Genomic DNA, 18,771 nt, shown 5'->3' with positions numbered 1-18,771 from the left:
CCTTAACTTATAAAAGTATAGAATATGTCCATAATTATATATAAAAAAAGGACGTTTTCTTTTAAATATTGTTGTTATTTGACAGCAAGCGGGGCTGGTTCTTTACCATTTTGTGTGTGTGTGTGTGTGTGTGTGTGTGTGTATGTGATTTCATGATTTAAATTAAGTCACATTTTATTTACGTAGCTAAAAAACAACAACAACAACAACAATATACATCACAATTAGCATTTGGCTTCTTTTCAGTCTGTACACACTGTTGATCTGATAGCAATGAGTATCTGGCCCAATCAAACATGGACCATTTATGGGCTGTTCAGGCCTAAACTAATTGTGTCAGACTTATTCCGAATCTGCTACGATCAGGGTAGAAGTCTCATTTCAATTAGGAAAAACAAAACAGAAGAAACTTCGGGGAGAGTCACAGAAGGGCAAGTCTTTCTCAAGATGGACCAACATGCGAAAACTAAACGGTTAAACGATTTTCCATAGCAGGTAGTTTTCACAGCACAGAGCTTCACAACCACTCTTTCGAAATTCCTTCATTTCATGAGCCACGGTACGTACGTGGATTGCAATTTCTCCGACAGATCATGAACGTAGCATCTTTAATCATTTGACTTCAGTCACCATCAAAGGGAGAAATCCCCAACAGAGAAGCATTGTTGTCCTTCTCGGTGTGTTGCCACTAAAGTGGCTTTTACGTTGGGTGTGGATGGTGTGGAGAATAGGCCGCATATGCCAAGCAGCTTGTAGACCAGAGGCTTGTTGATGAGTTATCAGACATTCACTGCAACATGAAGACATTCCTTGAGAACACAGGCGTAACATCAGACTTCAGGAAAAGACCAGGAAAATCCCTTTGGCAGGGGGATGAACAGTGGCAAAGAAACTCACTTTCTCAGGTGAGGAAACCTGGATGATATTAATATCATATATTCCAGTAAAAATAAGAGGGAACCAACCGAGTAGGAAGCAAATCATGACACCTCCTTATTCACTTTTTAACGAGCCTTTTAACTTTAAATGAAATTATCATCAGGTAAGTTACTGAACAGCCAATGAGGGAGCAACAGGGATTCTTCAGCCTGTGCTCAATCCCGTCTCTGCTGCAGGGTGGATAGGCTACGAAAAAGATGTAAAACCCTCAAAAATAAGACGGGATCTTCTTATTCAGACAATTGGACGCGTTATTGTTCTGTGTCTCGGTGTCTCACTCACATCCCATCAATGCGGTGCAACAAATCTGATGTATTTGCATCGCATGTAAATTGTCATATGCAAAAAAAAAAAGAAAAGCTCCTGTCGTCCCGACTGCCACTACGAATCCTGACTGTCATTCTGACAATGAGGCATGTGGTCCCCCCCAAAAAATTAACACAATTGACCACATTTTGTAAAAAAAAAAAAGAAAAGAAAGAAAAGGTTCATATTTTCATTAAAAAAAGTTACAGCTAACAATACACTATGCTAGTATGTGTAGGGACTGAACAGTTCATGAAATCATATTTGTTTGATGTGAGTTATGCCGGTTGTCATGGTGCCAAACAGTTTCAAAATTGACAGATCTAACATATTAGGTGTTTGGAAGGTATCTGATCACCATTGCACCGACAGCAAGAAGAGGTCAGCCAAAAGAGGTCGTGCTAAGAATACGGCGTGAATTTCAAGAGCGACGTTGAGGTTGGAAGCTCTCCAGGAGAATCTTCTTACTTGATCTTTCCTCCATGAAGTGGACCGAGAATTCAAAATTCACAATACACACCTCCATGTCACAAAGAGTACGAGGCCCATTAAGTTCCAAGAGTCCGTCTCCATTCGTATTCAGGTGAAGATGCGCTTGCAGTCCATGCTCCGAATTCAGCCGCCCAGAACACGTTTTCGTTCTGTTTCCATTCTGCTAATTACTTCCTTTGTGGTGCAGTGTCACATACAAATTATGTGCAAATACAGCAGTCGTGTCATACAGGTGCACATTTTGCAAATATTACTTCATCTGCCTATCTACTTTTTTTTTTTTTTACAATGCGACAATGATTACCACGACAAGCCCCGCCCCTTTGTGTACTTGCAAAGACAGATGCAGTTGAGAACCAGAAACAGAAGAAAGTAAATAACCTTTGGCAGCAAAATAATGAGAGCCACTCATCTAAGAGCCTTCAAAATTCGCTCTGTACTTCTTCTCTCATCTTTACTGCCAATCAGACTCTCGACTGTCATCTCACTCCGTCACCCTGGCTGTCAATCGCAATCAGATTGTCATCTCACCGCGTCGTCCTTATTGTCCATCAAAATCCAGACTGCCGTCTAAGTTTGTCATCCTGACTGTCCATTAGATAGAATCCTGTCACTCATCTCACTTTTTCCGACTGAGCCATACTGACCTAACAGGGAAAAAAAAAAACTGCTTTTGGTGGCCAAAGATGACGATTTCTCATCCGAAAAACTTCAAACTTGGCAGTGCATTTTCTTGATCCATCCGTCTCGTGCATGCCAGGACTGATGTTATCCAGATGAGCAGTTGTTGAGTTAATCAAGGGAAAGCAAACATTCCCCAAATTGTATCTTTAGATGTATTACCCGAATTATCTGTAAAATACATCAAATCGAGACAATCATATTTGGACATCAACAGTTAAAGTATTCACGGTTACCTGGCTGGAGCGCAGTGCTACATCATTTGTGTCCGTGACGGCACTGCACAGTTCTTTGAACGCCTTCCCGATATCAGCCGCTCTTTCCCTGAAAGCAGACTGACTGATGCCCAGGCTGACGGTGGTGCATGATATGTAGAGCGTGAAGACGACGAAGCTGATATAGAAACCCAGGTTAAGATCTTGGATGTACCAAAAGGTAAAGGACTCATAGAGAAAGAAAAGGCCGTAGAGGAGGTAGAGCACTCCTTGAAAAATCCCACTTATGGTGACTCTCATTTGACTTTGAAACCTCAGAGTGGAGAAAGTGCCCCTCTTTGAAACACTTCTCATGTGTCTATTTAGGTAGCTGACTGTGGAGAAGCTGGAAAGTGACATCACACCAAGACAAATGAGGAAGTTCAGCTGAGAGCAGATGAAAGCAATTTGGTTTGGGAGCTGGAGTTCATTACAATAAAAGCTAGATCGTGTTATGTTGACCGTTTTGGCTCTCCATAATATTATATTTGCAGCTACTGTACCCCCACAGAGCAATGCAACGACCTGATCAAAAAGCAGAGCCGAGTAAATGACGGCCGCGATGTTCCTCCTCACCCATACGAGCAGAGCTCTCTGGGCAGGGACAATCTGCACGAAGTAGTAGAAGTTCAGCCAAACGTAAAACGTGGTGCTGTTGTGCATACAGTACACCCTCGACCAACCACACCACGAAAAAACCTGAGTAGTTTGTGTTTTTCCAGAAAAAACACAGTAACTGCAAAGCCACACAGTACGTGAGCGAGCTCCAGACGAGAGTCCAGAGCAACTTTAAAGGCTGCTTGAGTCTTTGTCCGCTGCACGGCGAGAGGATCAAGCAAACGCATAAAGGTGTTTGCAGTGAAGTTGAGGAGGAGGAACAAACTGTTGAATATTACGAATCCGCCCGCTAATATTGATGCCATGTTGCTCCATTTGGTGTTTGGAAAAGTCCAAAAAGGTATGAGCTTCTCTCAGTGTTTATTCCCCTCTGGCCTCCTGTCGTCTTTTAAGAGGGAACCCAGGAAACCAAAGTTAATGGACCATAGCGGCCGTATAGATGATGTAAACAACTGAAGCCACAGAGGAAGGGAGGAAGTCAGTGAGGCATTTCCTTCTGAGATGTATGCCTGTACAAGTGTGAGACGTAAATAAGTGCATCTTCTGTTAGTGCTTAATAACGTTCACGCGGAATACCCTGCCTAATTTTTAGACTACGCAAATACTACAACTCCGGTGTATTTGTGCCGCTTGCTTGGATATCAGCTCCTAAGTTTTATCAGTGTCAACACATTTGCAGCCCATTAGTTCACCAGGGTAACTACAACCGTGGGGGGGGGGGGGGGGGGGGGGTCAAGGGTAGGGCTCGCCTACAGGAACCTTCACCTGTCTAGATGTCTAGTCTACCTGTGCGTCATCCACGGCACAGGTAGGCAAAGAAACAAAGGCTGGCGTCAAACTAGAGCAGCTAAACAAAAAACCATGAACGCACAGTAAAGTTTCATGCCGCTGTGAACGTCGACTATGAGATTTGGTAGATGTTCTCTTCAGTATTCTACCAGGGTTCCCTCTGGATCTCAAAAGAAGCCCTGAGGTCTGAAATTTGAACTGACAGCATGTTTCAGTCATTAAGTTTGATTCTGACAGGTTTTAAAAATGTATAAGAGTAATAGCAATTGACTTCTGGTAAAAGTGTTTGAAGCTGCAAAATAAGCACAACAATAATAGCTTTTATGAGGTTCCCCAGTAATTTTCACAGAAATGAAGCTGCCACACAGCCGATGTGGTCATTTTCTATCGTACCTTTTTGCTGGTATATGTTAAACATAGTCACGAAAGGTCTTAATTACATCGAAACCTGCAGGAACTTTACTGCATCTATTGACTGAAAGCATAAAAAGCTTTCAGAGGTTTACTCAATAGACGGATTACTGTGCAATATTTTTATTTAAATAAACACGTCTGACTAAAACGCCAGAATTTAAAAAAAAAAGTCACATAAAAATAATATTCCAAACAAATTATGATACATCTTTACATTCCAGAACGTGCTGACAGTTGCGATAATTATTCCTCACATACACGTTCACACCCACACACACTAACGCATTCACACTTAAAGCCACAGGTTTATCCTCTAAAGTTTCAGTGTTTGAGTGAGAAGTCTGCTGTGCCACGTCAAGGACTTGGACATACAGGGAATAAATAAGTCGGCTACATATCACAGAGTTGTTCCTCAGTTCCTATTGGTGTCAAACTGAACGGTGTGTATCTGTCAGTGGTTCATTACTGCTCCGTTGCTACGTTACTCTGAGACCAGAATCGAAGAAGTGCACAGATTCATAGTGCAACACTCACGCCAGTGTTTTTGCATTTACTTTACATCTCATATACATGCTGCTGGTTTTGAGTTGAATTCAAAGTGCTTTTACCACCCTCTTGGCCACTGATTTCCTGTTCAGTGGCTGCAGAAAAAGAAAATCTGGAACATCAAAACTAATTTTGCATCAGTATTCATAGCAGCTAATCTGCACGACATTATCAGGAAATAAAAGGCGGACATGAGTTTTAGTCTCATAGATTTCTGACCTTTCACCTCATTTCCATGCATGTACGACTTGAATTGCTAATCATGGAGTAAACCGCTGACTGACCTGTGGTCAGAGGCTAACTTGGAACACTTGATAGTTAGCTGCAGAGATAGCAAAGACCATTATTTAGCTCATATATAGCCTGTTAGCTTGTTTTTCCTCGCTCACACTCCACTGTGAATCCAAAATCTGCCGTGAAAGTAAAAAAAATGTTCCAATGTATTCAAGGCAAATACCAGACTGAACATAAGAGGAGCCTAACAAACACATCAGAGATCATGGAGGCCTCCTTAGGACTTCTGGGCTCTCCTCAGACTGATGTGGAGACCAGCTGTTCTACAAGTGTCAGCACCGAAGCATCTCTGCAAAGTGTTGACAGCAAATATATGAGTTGTAATAAATGAGCTAAAACATGCAAAAACACTGAAATGGTCCTGGATCAACACTCTCAGAACACATCCTACTTGCAAAAATGTGCAATTCCATAAAACGCAGGAACACACGCACACACACACACACACACACACATTCACACACTTGCATAATTCGTGCGTGACCCTCAATGCACATTTACATTACTGCTGTGACAGAGATGGCCATTTTCTGAGGGTGTGTGTGTGTGTGTGTGTGTGTGTGTGTGTGTGTGTGTACAGTATAAGTTTAAAAGTAGTCTCTTCTGCGTGAGTCGTCACTGATGAAGGACGGGTTCCACTGCGCGGGGTAGATGCATGAGTGGCGGGAGCCTGGTAGACCTGTAAAGGGGTACAAGCCGTTTCTCTCCAGGTCAGAGTTACGCAGAGCCGGCTGAAGGAAAGGACACAGAGGGATTAGTTCATCCATCGTCTCGTCACACACACTTAAACCTGAGCCGGAGAAAATAAGAGTTGAACACTGTCCTGGAGACAATTCTTACAGAGTAGTAAATGTCGGTCATCTGCAGCAGGTTCTTGGTGCTGCCGTTCTCCTGCATCTCGATGGTCTCCCGGCCCCACTCCATGGAGATGCGGTTGGTCTTGGCGAAGTCTGCGTACGGAGACATCTGCAGGTCTCCACTCTTGAAGATGATCTTGTTGATGTCATTCTTATCTTTCCTGGGAGGTGAAAAATAAAAGTTATAAAACATAAAATCGCTTCCAAAAACTAATCTTTTAATAAGTAATCAGTGGAATTACTTTTTAAAACTCACACCAAAATCCATTTGCAGCAATGTCCTTATCTAAAAAACCTGCTATTATGTTTCCATTGTCATGTCTTACATGCACATCAGCGTCCAAGTATGCAGACATTTCCTCTAATAAGGGTTAACTGAACTCTAAAGCTACTCCAAATACTCAGAGCACTCGTGCAGGACGACTCCAATCGTTTTCATCTTCTATATCTGACTTTTTGTGCACTAAAAACCATCAACAACACCCCTGATTACTGCGTCACGATTAAAAACTCAAAACTTTCTGAGGTTGTAGAAATGATCTGCACTGAAAATGGGTTCTTACTTGCAGCAGGTGACAATGAGAGCGACGATGAGGATGAGGAGCAGGGCGCCCCCTGCAGGCGATACCACAACTGAGATCAGCTTGTAAACTATAACACACACACACACAAGAAAGTATAAAAAAATACATTTAAAGATTAAAATAAGAAAATCTTCATGAAGATGATCATCTAATGAACCTCAGCACTTTACATTTTAGGGATTTTTGACTTACAATTTCCACAGTTGAAGCCTCCAAATCCAAACATGCATCTGAAAAGTAGAAACATCCTTTACACTCAGGAGGTGGTCTTAAAAAGTTTAGAGTAACTGATTAAACAAACACATACAATTAACAAGGTCAACTTACGGGACGCAGGTGCCATTTTCCAACTTGTAGCCATCCCCGCATTCTGAAACAAGACAATTTCATCTGAAATTTGAAATAAGAGACGTGCAACCTTTTCTTTTGCTAACTTTTTGTTGTAATGTTTGTTATTTAATGGCTTTTCACTAACAAATCAAACAAACGCTTAGATATTACAGGAAGTAGATCTTACCGAGGCAGGAGAGGTCATCAGGGTCGTGTTTGTAGTATCCCGGTAGACACTGGCAGGAGGCGGCGCCACTGCCGTCTGTACAGGTGGAACGCTCTGTGTCACACTGGGTCTTCTGGGCCGAACAGAGACTCTCCGCTGAAACACAGCAACTACACAATTAGACCGCTGTGACACAAAACACAAGATGTCTGAATAAAACAAAAAATTTCATTTCCTTTTTCCTTCGCGTTTCAACTTGTTCAGCGGTCTAATAACCAGCTTCGCACGACCTTCCTACACACTCTCACTGCTGCTAAGCTGGTCGTGGATTAGAGGATTTTATGGAGTTGAATCACTGTCTTTTGATGGTGGTGTAACACTTTTTAAAACACATGTTCAAAAGTGTTTTACAACAATAGCTTGATAAAGTACATTTCAAGAAGAGGATGCAGGGAAGAGCCAGACTTTAAAAGCCTTATTTTACTCAGGCAGGTCATTCTAGACTCCAGAGTCTAGAGTCTCTGGGACCTGATGACACAGGCGCTGTCCCCTTTTGGTTTACATTCAGGAGTCCGAAAGAGCCACAAAACATCTGCTAGGGAATGTCAAGATTTAATTAAAGATCTGAATGTAATTTGTAGCCAGGACATGGGAAGTCATGAAGGTCATTAATAAAACCTTAAAATCAATCCTGAAAATGACGAGGGGAGCAATGTAAAAAGGACAAAACTGGATTGAAAGGACATCTTTGCTGTGCTTCTTTGGTGATTGAAACATCCCATGGATAACTTAATGTCAAGTTTCAGAGATAAGCATGTAATATTTTCACCATTCTCCCGCCAGTACTGCTTGGTGGCCATTTACGGTTGAACTGCGCCCTCTAGTGGTTATCAAAAATACTCACAAGGACTGGGGACTGTTTCCTCATGTCATGATAGTTGAGGGCTAATAATTACCGTGGTAAGTGAGCTGGTGGTGCAGGACTGTGCGGCAGTGGGACAGTGAGGAGCTGCAGTTTCGGAGAGTCATCTGGATGCTGTTGTAGACCTCAGCACTGGTCACATCAGTGGAGATGGAGAACATGTTGACGGCTAAGATTTGAACCCGGTCCTCCTCTCTGTGAGGATGACATCCATTTTTTAATAATTTAGTCTCAAAACAGCGATTTCACAGACGGGTAAGTTAAATATTTCACTTGTTCAGTGGAAAATGGGCAAACCGTTAGCATGTAAAACTTGGTGAGCAGACATGGAATTGCTTTGTCAGGAGAATAACTTACTTCTTACTGAGAGTAGAGCGGCTATAACCTCGCAGGATTGACAGCGAGGCATTGAGCTGAGGTGAAGAAAGGAAGAGTGTGAGTGTCAGATAGGACAGAAGACGCAGCGATGCAGTGATGTGGACTGCCTCTCACCAGCTGAATAATCTCTCTCTGGATCTCATGTATGGTGCTGCTCTTGAACACAGCAGGGTCACGTGGCAGTCTGTTAACGCTGAACGTTCCCAAAAATGTTTTTGCTGCGGAGGAAAGAAGGCACAGAGAGGGAATAAAAAGATGGCCGTGAATTCCTATTTGCGGCATCTGGGACTGAATTATTCATCAGTCCACCGAGTCTTACCTCGGCTGCAGGTGCGTCCGTCCTCCAGGTCGAAGCCCAGCGGACATTCACAGCTGAAGGAACCTCGCGTGTTCACACAACTGGAGCCAGCAGGGCAGGGGTCCTTCTCACACTCGTCCATGTCTGCACGCGCAAATACATGTAGCCTTCAGCATACAATCCTTGACAGAAGTCTCAACCTTCAAGAGTCTTTTCATATTTTAGATCAGCGTTTGTGTCTTATGATTTAGTTGGGCACAAATCTATGGAAGCATATTGCGTTCACTGGAGGGAAAAAAAACAAACAGCAAAAACATTTTTACTAGCATTTTTCTGAATAATGTCATAAGTTTTCAGGCAAAAAAAAATCTGCCCTGTTTGTTCAAGTTAATTTCGGTCAGATAATCTTTTAATGAAAAATAATTTCTGCTCTTTTTCTGAATGAATGACAAACTGTTTTCATTGAAAAAGAAGACAGTCTGATAGAGAAAGAGCAGACTTGTGAAACAAATGAAACCCTTTTGTCATTATTTCAGAAAAAACAGGGTAAAAGCGTATCTCACCAGATAAGACAAGATAAGAACAGGTGAGGGCAATGTGCTTCCACACACCTCAGGCCTGCTGAGGCTGTTCAAAGTCTTATGAACGAGGGAAACGTGACCGCGTCCAGTGGAGAGGACAGAAGCTCACCCTGGGTGCAGGTGGGTCCGGTCCACGCTTGTTGACAGCGGCAGGTGAAGTGACGGCCTGTGTAGCTCACACACATCCCTCCGTTCATGCAAGGGTTTGACACACAGGGGTCCCCTGGAGTTCAGAGGAGGAGGGGAGCCGACATTTTAGGAGATAATATTAAAAAGTGACTGCTAAGAACATTTAAGAAGGTAGGTCTTCTGAAACAGAGCTGCTTCCAAAAGACCCTTCCTGACAGATACGTTCACCTGTCAGAATAGACAGACTGTACTCTGAGATGTCTGTGGCTCAGTGGGTTGAGACGTAGAGGCGCCAATCAATGCTGAAACCTCTCATACAAATCCGTCCCAACCTCCCCGCTAACGATATTAATGCCATCAGGCCCAGAAATAGCAGCCAATTTCCCCTGATGAGCTGACAGAAGGACGATTCTGACGACAGATCCACAATTTCTCTGCCTCAGACTCAAGCCAGTGCCCAGGCCCTGCCTCATATTTCCTCCTCCGTCAATGTGTTTCAGGCTCTGTGACAGACCACTCAGGGTTAATGTATATTTTATCCTGTCACACAAAGCCACTGGATTTTTCAACTCCTGAGAAATCGAGACACGTGCCCACTGTTTTTGTTTTTTTTAAATCAAGTAAATCAAGTGTGTCTACTGGCAGTAATGACACATTAAAACAGGCGCAACAGATAAACCAAACAAACCCACAAACAGTAGAACTGTCATTTAAATGTGAACTACTGACTTGGTGGCGGTGCCTGGGTGGGTCGGACGTCCATGAGTGGTGTTGTCACCCCCAGCTCTGTGGTTGCTCTGTCTGTTTGTATCCTGGTGGTGTGCAGCGCCTCCGTACTCCCAGCAGGGGTGCTGTGGGTGTAGCTAATGGCGATGTGCTGGCTCTGGGTCGTAGTAGCTCTCAGGGTGACGGTGCTTGTTGCCAGTGGCAGGGTGGTGGTGGTGCTGGTAGGGTTAGTCACCACAGTTGAAGGTGGAAGAGCTTGGCCGGTGGAGAAGTGGTGCGTAGGGTGCACTGCAGAGGTCTCCTGGCCCAGGCTGGAGGCCGTGGTGAAGGATGTAGTGTAAGGGGTTGTGGCCATGGTGGGTGGTGCTGGAGTGGAGCTGCTGGTGGTGCTTCTGAGGGTAGAGGATGAGGTAGCAGGTGGAAGAGGGGTGGTGCTGGTGGTGGAGGTGGAGGAGGAGGAGGAGGTGGAGGAGGCAGTGGACTTCACAGTCTCTTCCTCTCTCATCTGCGATCTGTTAATAGTAAAAACATCAAAGCCTCTTAAATATTCACTGTCATGATTATTTTGTTGCTGCTCATCGTGATGTTAAAAGTGAATCGTCAGTGTTATATCATTCTGCCGAGCAACAGCGGCCTCTGCTGACGTAGGTGGTGACACACAGGACGATGCCACATTCGAGTGAGTTGAGTTGAGAATCAAGAGTACCACGCCGTTGCAACATGGTTTGAAGTGAGGCCAATGACAGAAGGGCACAGAAACATGTTAGAACAGGAGACCGAGCTCATCGCCATGTTTGCCTCGACCACAGCAGTTGTGGAGGGGATTAAAATTCACTGAGAAATCAAATTGTAGAATAAATGTCTTCAATATATCAATTTTCAAAGAATCATGGCACAGTGATACCATGATGATCACAGGTAGGGGTTGTGAATCACACTCTGATTCCCATCCCTTATTGAAACAGCTAGAATTAAACTGACTGGCGGTATGTAAAGGTCATGTTTATGTTTGTTGGGGTTTTTTTTTGGTTTAGCCTCTTTGCTTCCTCCATAAATATCCTACAATGTTCTGTGCTGCGGAAAGTCCCTGAGAGCACCACTCCAAGCTCCATCCATCCATCTATCCATCCATTTTCTTCCGCTTATTCCTGTTAAGGGTCATGGGGGGGTGGAGCCTGTCCCAGCAGCCTTTGGGCAAGAGGCAGGGTTCACCCTGGATGGGTCGCCAGTCCATCACAGGGCCAACACATAGAGACAGACAACCATTCACACTCACAGTCACACCTACGGTCAATTTAGAGTATCAATCAGCCTCGTCCCCTCTTGATGTCTTTGGACTGTGGGAGGAAGCTGGAGTACCAGAGAGAACCCACACAGGAACAGGGAGAACATGGAGACTCCACACACAAAGACCCCATGCTGGAGCCGGGACTCGAACCTGGAACCTTCTTGCTGTGAGGCAACAGTGCTGACCACTGCACCACCGTGCCGCCCACTCCAAGTTCAATATTATTATCATATGCTCGTTCAAAAAGCTGGTCATTGACTTCAATAAACAATCAAACCAACCTCTCGGTGACGGTGACAACTGCAGTGGTGAGGAGGACTTCAGTGGAGGACAGCGCTGGTGTTTCGGTCACTGACTTGTTGTGGTTGGGAGAGCTACTGCTTACCACAGGGGGCGATGTGGTCAGAGTAAAGCCTGTACTTATATCCTCAGTCATGGATGAGATCCCCTCTGTGCTCTCTCGGTTCTGAGTGCTGGAACTGATGGCCCCAGTGGAGGTCTCAGTGGAAGCTTCAATGCTGGAAGCAGAGTCCTGGTAGGTCCCTGACACGCTTGTGGGACTGCCTGCAGGTGAGATGATACGGGGTGTGGATGACACTGACACTTCGGATTGCTCAGTGCTGGGCCCTGTCACCCTGAGCGGTGGTGTTGAGTCTGAGGTCCCCTCTGAGGTTGAAATGTGTTGATGATGGGTAGAATTAGGTGGTCCAAACAAAGTCTGGGTTCCACTAGACACCTCTGAGGTCCCAGACTCTGAAAATAGCCCTGTAAAGGACTCAGTGCTGTGCGGGTCTGTGGTGTCCCTGCTATCAGTCCTGGAGGATGGGGCACTCCGGGTGTAGTCCTCAGTGTCTGCAGCCACGAGGGCTGGAATACTCCAAGTAGACAGGGGCTGATGGGATTTAGAGTCCTCTGTAAATACAGAGGAGGTGCTGTTGTTGGAAGAGGAGGTGACGGACAGCAGGGTCCTCTCCCCAGGCCGGCTGATGGTGGTGGAAGTGTAGCTGCTGTCTGTGAGGACTTCTGTCCCTGATGCTGTGGATACGGTGTCTCCCTGCCGGAGAGTGCCCTCAGGGCTGTCCCTGGGCAGGCTGGAGTCCTCTGACACTAACCAGGACACTGTCTCCTGGGACACAGCCGAGGAGACGTAAGGCTGACTGTCTGTTTTAAGGTGGTCCCTCCAGTCCCTGCTGCTGCGGCTAGCCTCGGTGAAGGCTACAACCAGGGTGGAGGCCAGAGGCTCCGTCGACAGACCCTCTAGGGACCTGGTGCTTGTTTCTCTGAGTGTTTGTGGCTGCTCAGTGTCTGCAGAACAAAAAGGGAACACAACATTTTTAACTTCTTACTTTCGGACAAGCCACTGACACATTCTGAGACTTTTTTTTTTTCAGTTTGAGCGAAACTGAAAAAGTCAATAAGACTGACCCAAGCAGCCTCTGAAATACGAGGATGCCTGTCATTGCCTGGATATTTGATGTCCAGTTTTGGCCCATTTGATTATGAAACATGGAAAAGATGAAGTTCCCAGTGCCTCTAGTGAAGGTTTAGTCTTTATACGTTACCTGTGGTCGAAGCACCCTGACACACAGTCATTACCGCCTGTCAGTCCTCCTACTGAGCTGATGATCACAAGCTTGCTTACCTCACCTTGAGGTCACGAGTGCCACACTACTGCCACACTGTTTTGTAACTTCTCTTTTTAGCTCCAGGGGCTAATTGCTCTAAACATGTAAGCTAGCATCTTCAGAGCATGATGCTCAGGATGATCCATGTCGTGCACAAGTGTGACATATCAAGACGCCAATGACAGGCTGCTGTCACTAGGAAGGCGCTCACTATGATCGGGTCATTCAAAGGTCACTGCAGGTTGGGGGGGACACCTCACTGCCACCATGCCACAAACAATTAGGGCTTTTTTTCCACAGCAGCTACTTCACATTACTGCAGGGTCAACACAGACGTACTTAATTAACAGCACTGATTAACGTGCTAATTTAAACAGAACAGGGCCATAATTACCTGTGGCGGATAGGTAATTGCCATTTATCCAATGCAGAGATGTGCATCGACCCAGATACATATTTATCTCATGTCATACGACAAAAACATAGAGCTGAAGCCTCTTTTTTAAAGCTAAATAGTTGGTTGTTGTTTGGTCACAGCTCCATAGTTGACATACACACAGATAAGTGAGGGGATGCGTCTAGCTGCTCTCTCCTCCATATACAGTGCTGTGAACAGGAAGCCTGTTTACTTACCCACTGTACTAAGAATACACACTCATAACAAGACGTAAGACCCAGTTGTCTCTCTCTTGCTTGCTTGTCAATCACTTCCATCTGAAGCCACCAGAGGGAGCTCACTGGGCTCTAACCAGCACCAGCAGGCTGCACCGGGAGGAAGAAGCTGTTAGACGTCCTGTCGCTTGTTGCAAAGGCAATGATTTTGGGTGGAGAACAATTGGCAGCCCGGCTCATCTATACTAAACAAAGGCTTGAGGTCCTAAATATGGCTGTGACTGTCTCCGCTGGGAATGTGTCACTTCCTTCCTAAAGCTGAGCGAGCACGAGACCCCAGCAGAACACCGTCACAGTGCACCAGGGCATGTTTTCATCTTCAGAGAATGGTGGCTGTTGTTTTTATCTTGGCTCAAAGTTGTTATTTGGTCCTGTCAACTTCTGACCTTGGAAGTGAAATGTCAAGAAAAGAATGTTTTGGGATAGGGACTTTTTTCCTTTTTCTTCCTGTAATGCGGTAGTAAGAGACTCAGAGGGTAACAGAGCTCTGGGCAACAACTAGGAATGTCCTAAAAACATTATCTGATGATTGCTAAATGTAATAATTATTAATTTAGGTGCCATTTTCACCCTTAGCTGTTGTACCATACTTCCACCTCCTAGATCACTTAGCCTGACACACACTTCAACCAGTTCTAAAGGATGGAGGGAATTCGGCTGGAAAAATCTAATTTGCTTTTTTTCATTACACCTATCATTAAATCTAAACAACTGGGCAAACAGCAGTGCTGCTGGAGACTCTGTGGGCATTGGAGTGCCGGTCACTTACATATTTTTTGGTCATGTGTGAAAATAAAACCATTCTGGGACACGATCCTTCAAACTGTGGAGGAAGTTTTGGGCTATGGGATTCCCAGCGACCCCCTGGTTGTGTACCAGGGATTGATATCAGAGGGTGTAGTGGGAAAAGAGGACATTTATCCGTTTCACTTTGTTCCACTTTGTAGCCTTTTTTTAATTCAACGTGAGGCTAAAAGGAATATTTTGGATTTACTGAAGTTTGATTGCATGAAGCTGTCATTCATTCTAAGAGTGTAGATGTGCGCTTCAGTAGATGTGAGTCAGCTCGTCTTCTGTGCAGAGAGCTGAGAGCAGCTCTCTTGGGGTCCCGTAACCCCCCCCACACACACACACACACACACACACACACACAAACAAAAATTTACATCCCAATCTTATCAAACTAATTTATTAAATTGCCACCTTAAAAAAAAACACGACTATCTGCTTACATGCACGCTGTGTTAAATGTGACATGCAACTTTTGGCTCTACGTTTTCCAGCCACAGAACTGGTTTGTATTCCTACGCCCGTCATGCAGTTTGACCCTGCAGCAGCTCTGAGTCAAACAGCTGACCTGCGACGCTGTGGGTTAAGACGCCGTACGGTACGCAGAGTGACGTGGAGCCAAGTAAGCTGTTTGCCTGAAGCAAAATGATACAGACAGAAGACATGTAAACGGATGCTGTTTTTTTTAAAGGTGGACGTTTATTTGGTGGGTGAAACAATTTTATCTGAGCTACACTACAGAGCTACTGCTGCTATTTGCTCACTGAAGGTACGTCGTTTACCTGCTGAGGACAACATCATATGGCGCCACTGCAATAAATCAATATACCTCCTTAAAATCAGAAATAGAAACTAAAACAAACTGAAGCCCACACTTAGAATTGAACCGGCTTTGTGATTCAGTACACTTGTAATCCTGTACCAATCTCCGCTCTGGCTAATCTCAGGCCGAGGACTGTGAGGATGAGTGTTGGCGGCGCCGGACAGCAATCTGCAGCCACCACGCAAGCTAACGGAAGGGAGACCTCATCCACTGGCAGTCTATCTGGGCCACTGGACTCTATTTTCTCTCACTTCCTCTGCATGTGTCTCTTTCATTATTTCATTTTGTCTCTCTGGATCCAGTCTGGGCAACAAAAGTCAGACTGGAACGTAGTTTTGGCAACAAGTGACAGGACACTCCCAGATCCTCTGCACTTTATCTGTCAGCTCTTAACCGTAAACTCTGTCGGTTGTGTTGGTGCACATCTGTTAAGACTTGAGACAGTTTGCAGTTTGCATATCAATTACACAAGCAGAGGGTTTTGACGGAGCAGTGTTGTGAATAGACTAGATGATATTCTGTTTCCAATAAAACACTTCATGCCAAAAACTTTCACTGACTAAATCTTGAGATGTAGTTCAGGGCGGGAAAGGGTGAGCTGAGGTGAAGTTTGTGTTCGTCAAGCGAAGGATTTCCACTCTATCTTCAACAAAAACTCCGGAGGAAAATAAATCGTCCTAATGTTCTACGGCTAAAAAGGATGACGAGCAATGCCATTGCTGTTATTGCGCTTGTAAGTAGCAGAGTGAGGAGCCAGACCACATTCAGCTGCGTGCTGGAGTTAATGCAAGTTACGCAAACTCTCCAATACCACATAATGTACCGATTCAACACCACGAGACACAAGCAGCACATGAAAACTACTTCAGTGCTGTAAAACCACCCAAGCCTGATGACTTCAACAGGTGGATTTATCAGCATCATCAGACCAACAGGTGAAGGTTCCCAGCCACGTCTGCAGGTTATTTATTTGCTTCATCCTTGGCTCTGCTTGTTGTTTCAGGATCGCTAATAACAGCAGCAACAGCGCAATATTGCCAGTCTTGCTTGATTAAAAAAGGTAATTCTATGTTTTTAATCATTTCAGTGAACAGCGCACATTTAAGTTTCCAACTTCATGTGAACTTCAGAGGTTCACATTTCTGCCTGCAGCTCGAATAATTCAGTGTATGATTCCCTTTTTATAAACCATCCGTTACAGAAAAGGCAAACAAAAATTGCAGCCAATTGTAATACTCATTCACAATTTTTGCAGCGTTGTAATATAAAGTGAATCGGCACCCAAATATTACAACAGCATCCAGTCAGGATATAAACAGTTCATCCCAGACCTGAGAATCCCGAATATTGTTTTTTTGCAGTAATGCTATGCTATATTAATAATCTAAATCCAGACTAATAATTGAAATGCCGTAAGAAAAAAAATAAAAGAAACAAGCAAACATAATAGGGTCTTCACCTGAAGCACCTTCAGGCTCAGGCCCTAAAAATAAAACAAAAAGTAATTCCTGGCACCAGTCCTAACCCCCCCCCCCCACCTAATAAAAGACATTTTCAGAGAAAAGCATTATTTCATCATTGGAGGAGCGCTTCTACTTAAGAACTTTATCACTCCTCAAAACTGCAGAATACTTTTCTTGTGACTAAGCGATTATTCATCCCACTTGGATTAAAACAAGGACAGGAAATTAAACTGCGATCTGTTTATCTGTCTATGATGACCAGGATTCATAGTTTGGGTCATTTCTGGGACTTTTCAGTTTAATGAGCATCACTTCTCCTCACACACGAGCAACTGGCTTCATTCAACCAGCAGGAACTGAAGTCCATATTCAGACATTTGAGAATGAAGGTTTCGCGACTTGATTAAAAGTTCCCGTATCTGCTGCCGTTTTTAAAAAAACAAACAAAAGAAAGGCCTTTAAAACTGCCCTTTTCAACGTCATTCCCTGTTTTTTTTTTAATCTCTATGAAAGTTTTGCAAACCTATAATCAAACACCACCAGCATAAATACAATAAACACTTGGATATTAGTACATTTCATTCAAAATTAGGGACATTTTCTTGTCATTACTCATCTACACAGTATGTCGGACGCTTGCAGCTGATCAGGGTTGTCGGGTGACTGCTGTATCGTCCCGCTACAGCTCATTGCAATGTCCTACACGTCAAGAAAAGCCGTGTGTGAAGCCTGCACTTGGCAAACATTTAGGAAGCACTTGTCGTTAGCAGGCCTGTGCAATGTCAGGCATCTTACCGAGGACCGCAGCGCTGGCGGTGTGTGTTTCTGCAGTGTGTGTGAGCAGGTTCCTCTGGGATGGAGATAAACTCTCACTGGACTGGGAGGTTGAGTTGTACTCCATGTTGCTCAAGTTATTCGTGGCGGATGAATCATAAAGAACGGTGGTTCCAGCATCCGTGCTCCTGTTCGTGGGGGTCCCAGCACTGAGGGGCTGCGGGAGAGCCAGCAGGAGCACCGACAGACACAAGCCGAGGACGTGATTCAAAAACCACGTTGTCATCATGTCCAAGAGGCCAGGGGTGGTCGCCGATAAAGTCCGAAAAGTTGTCTTAAGGTCAACGGGTCTCCCGGGGACAGCATGAGAGGAGCGCTTCGGCTTTTAGAAGAGATTCATGATAGTGAGATAAATCCGCGTCAGGTCCGGAGGAGATCCGCTGGTGGGACGGCGGTTAACGGAAGACAGCGCAGGCGAGGCGAGGCGAGGCGAGCGGCCAGCAGCCTGCTATTATCACCGCGGACGAGCCTGAGCTCCTCCTCCTTCTAAACACACACACACACACACACACACACACACTTAACTCTCATCAGAGCTAAAGCTAATTTAGCTAAACCTAGCTTAAACCAATGTCTTAGCCTAATTAACCCTGTAACAGCGCGCAGAAGTTGTAAGAAGCGACCAAAATCTCATAAAAATTTGAGAAATTTATCCTCCAAAAACTACAAAAAAAATGTCCTCAGAAGATGGCGAGACACATCCACGGTGTCTGTTCAGCCCCTCGTTCCCCTCTGCCCTGATGTCAAAAGGTCAACCTGCTTCAAATAAATAAGGGAGGCTTTTCCTTAGCCTGGCAACCCTACTCATCTATAATGACTGGGAAGTCATTTATGGCAGTTTATACAGTAAATATGGTATATAAACTTATACTCAGCTCCTACTCCTTATGATTTGTTCACTGGAATTTAATTTTTTTGCATTTGACATCCAGCAGTGACGTATATTATGCACTCTGAATTACAACAGAAGATA

General features: G+C 44.6%; 1 protein-coding gene and 1 pseudogene across 1 annotated transcript; both read right to left on the bottom strand.

Moving 5' to 3' along the window:
• Window positions 1-2,615: 2,615 nt before the first annotated feature.
• LOC147251913 (uncharacterized) lies at window positions 2,616-3,595 on the bottom strand (annotated as a pseudogene).
• Window positions 3,596-4,294: 699 nt separating this feature from the next.
• heg1 (heart development protein with EGF-like domains 1) lies at window positions 4,295-18,503 on the bottom strand. Its single transcript, XM_086219902.1, has 14 exons — window positions 17,760-18,503; window positions 11,874-12,897; window positions 10,308-10,816; window positions 9,559-9,672; window positions 8,890-9,012; window positions 8,685-8,788; window positions 8,550-8,605; window positions 8,227-8,387; window positions 7,292-7,426; window positions 7,102-7,144; window positions 6,967-7,004; window positions 6,754-6,841; window positions 6,174-6,351; window positions 4,295-6,064 (listed from the first exon to the last, which is right to left on the bottom strand). The coding sequence occupies exons 1-14, from the start codon at window positions 18,025-18,027 to the stop codon at window positions 5,921-5,923; spliced, it is 2,985 nt and encodes a 994-aa protein (XP_086076028.1). The 5' UTR covers window positions 18,028-18,503; the 3' UTR covers window positions 4,295-5,920.
• Window positions 18,504-18,771: the final 268 nt, after the last annotated feature.

This window comes from Aulostomus chinensis, chromosome 12, assembly GCF_037954235.1.
Source record: "Aulostomus chinensis isolate RoL2024-O1b breed Wild chromosome 12, RoL_Achi_v1.0, whole genome shotgun sequence".
NCBI lineage: Eukaryota > Metazoa > Chordata > Actinopteri > Syngnathiformes > Aulostomidae > Aulostomus > Aulostomus chinensis.
This window is presented reverse-complemented; position numbering and strand designations above follow the sequence as displayed.

Excerpts from the sequence above, each read along its gene's own strand:
- heg1 (XM_086219902.1), bottom strand. The coding sequence starts at position 18,027 with ATGATGACAACGTGGTTTTTGAATCACGTCCTCGGCTTGTGTCTGTCG. Across the intron at positions 8,388-8,549 it reads CGCTCTACTCTCAGTAAGAA|AGAGGAGGACCGGGTTCAAA; the intron begins GTAAGTTATTCT and ends TCATCCTCACAG. Across the intron at positions 7,427-8,226 it reads CCACCAGCTCACTTACCACG|CGGAGAGTCTCTGTTCGGCC; the intron begins GTAATTATTAGC and ends GCTGTGTTTCAG.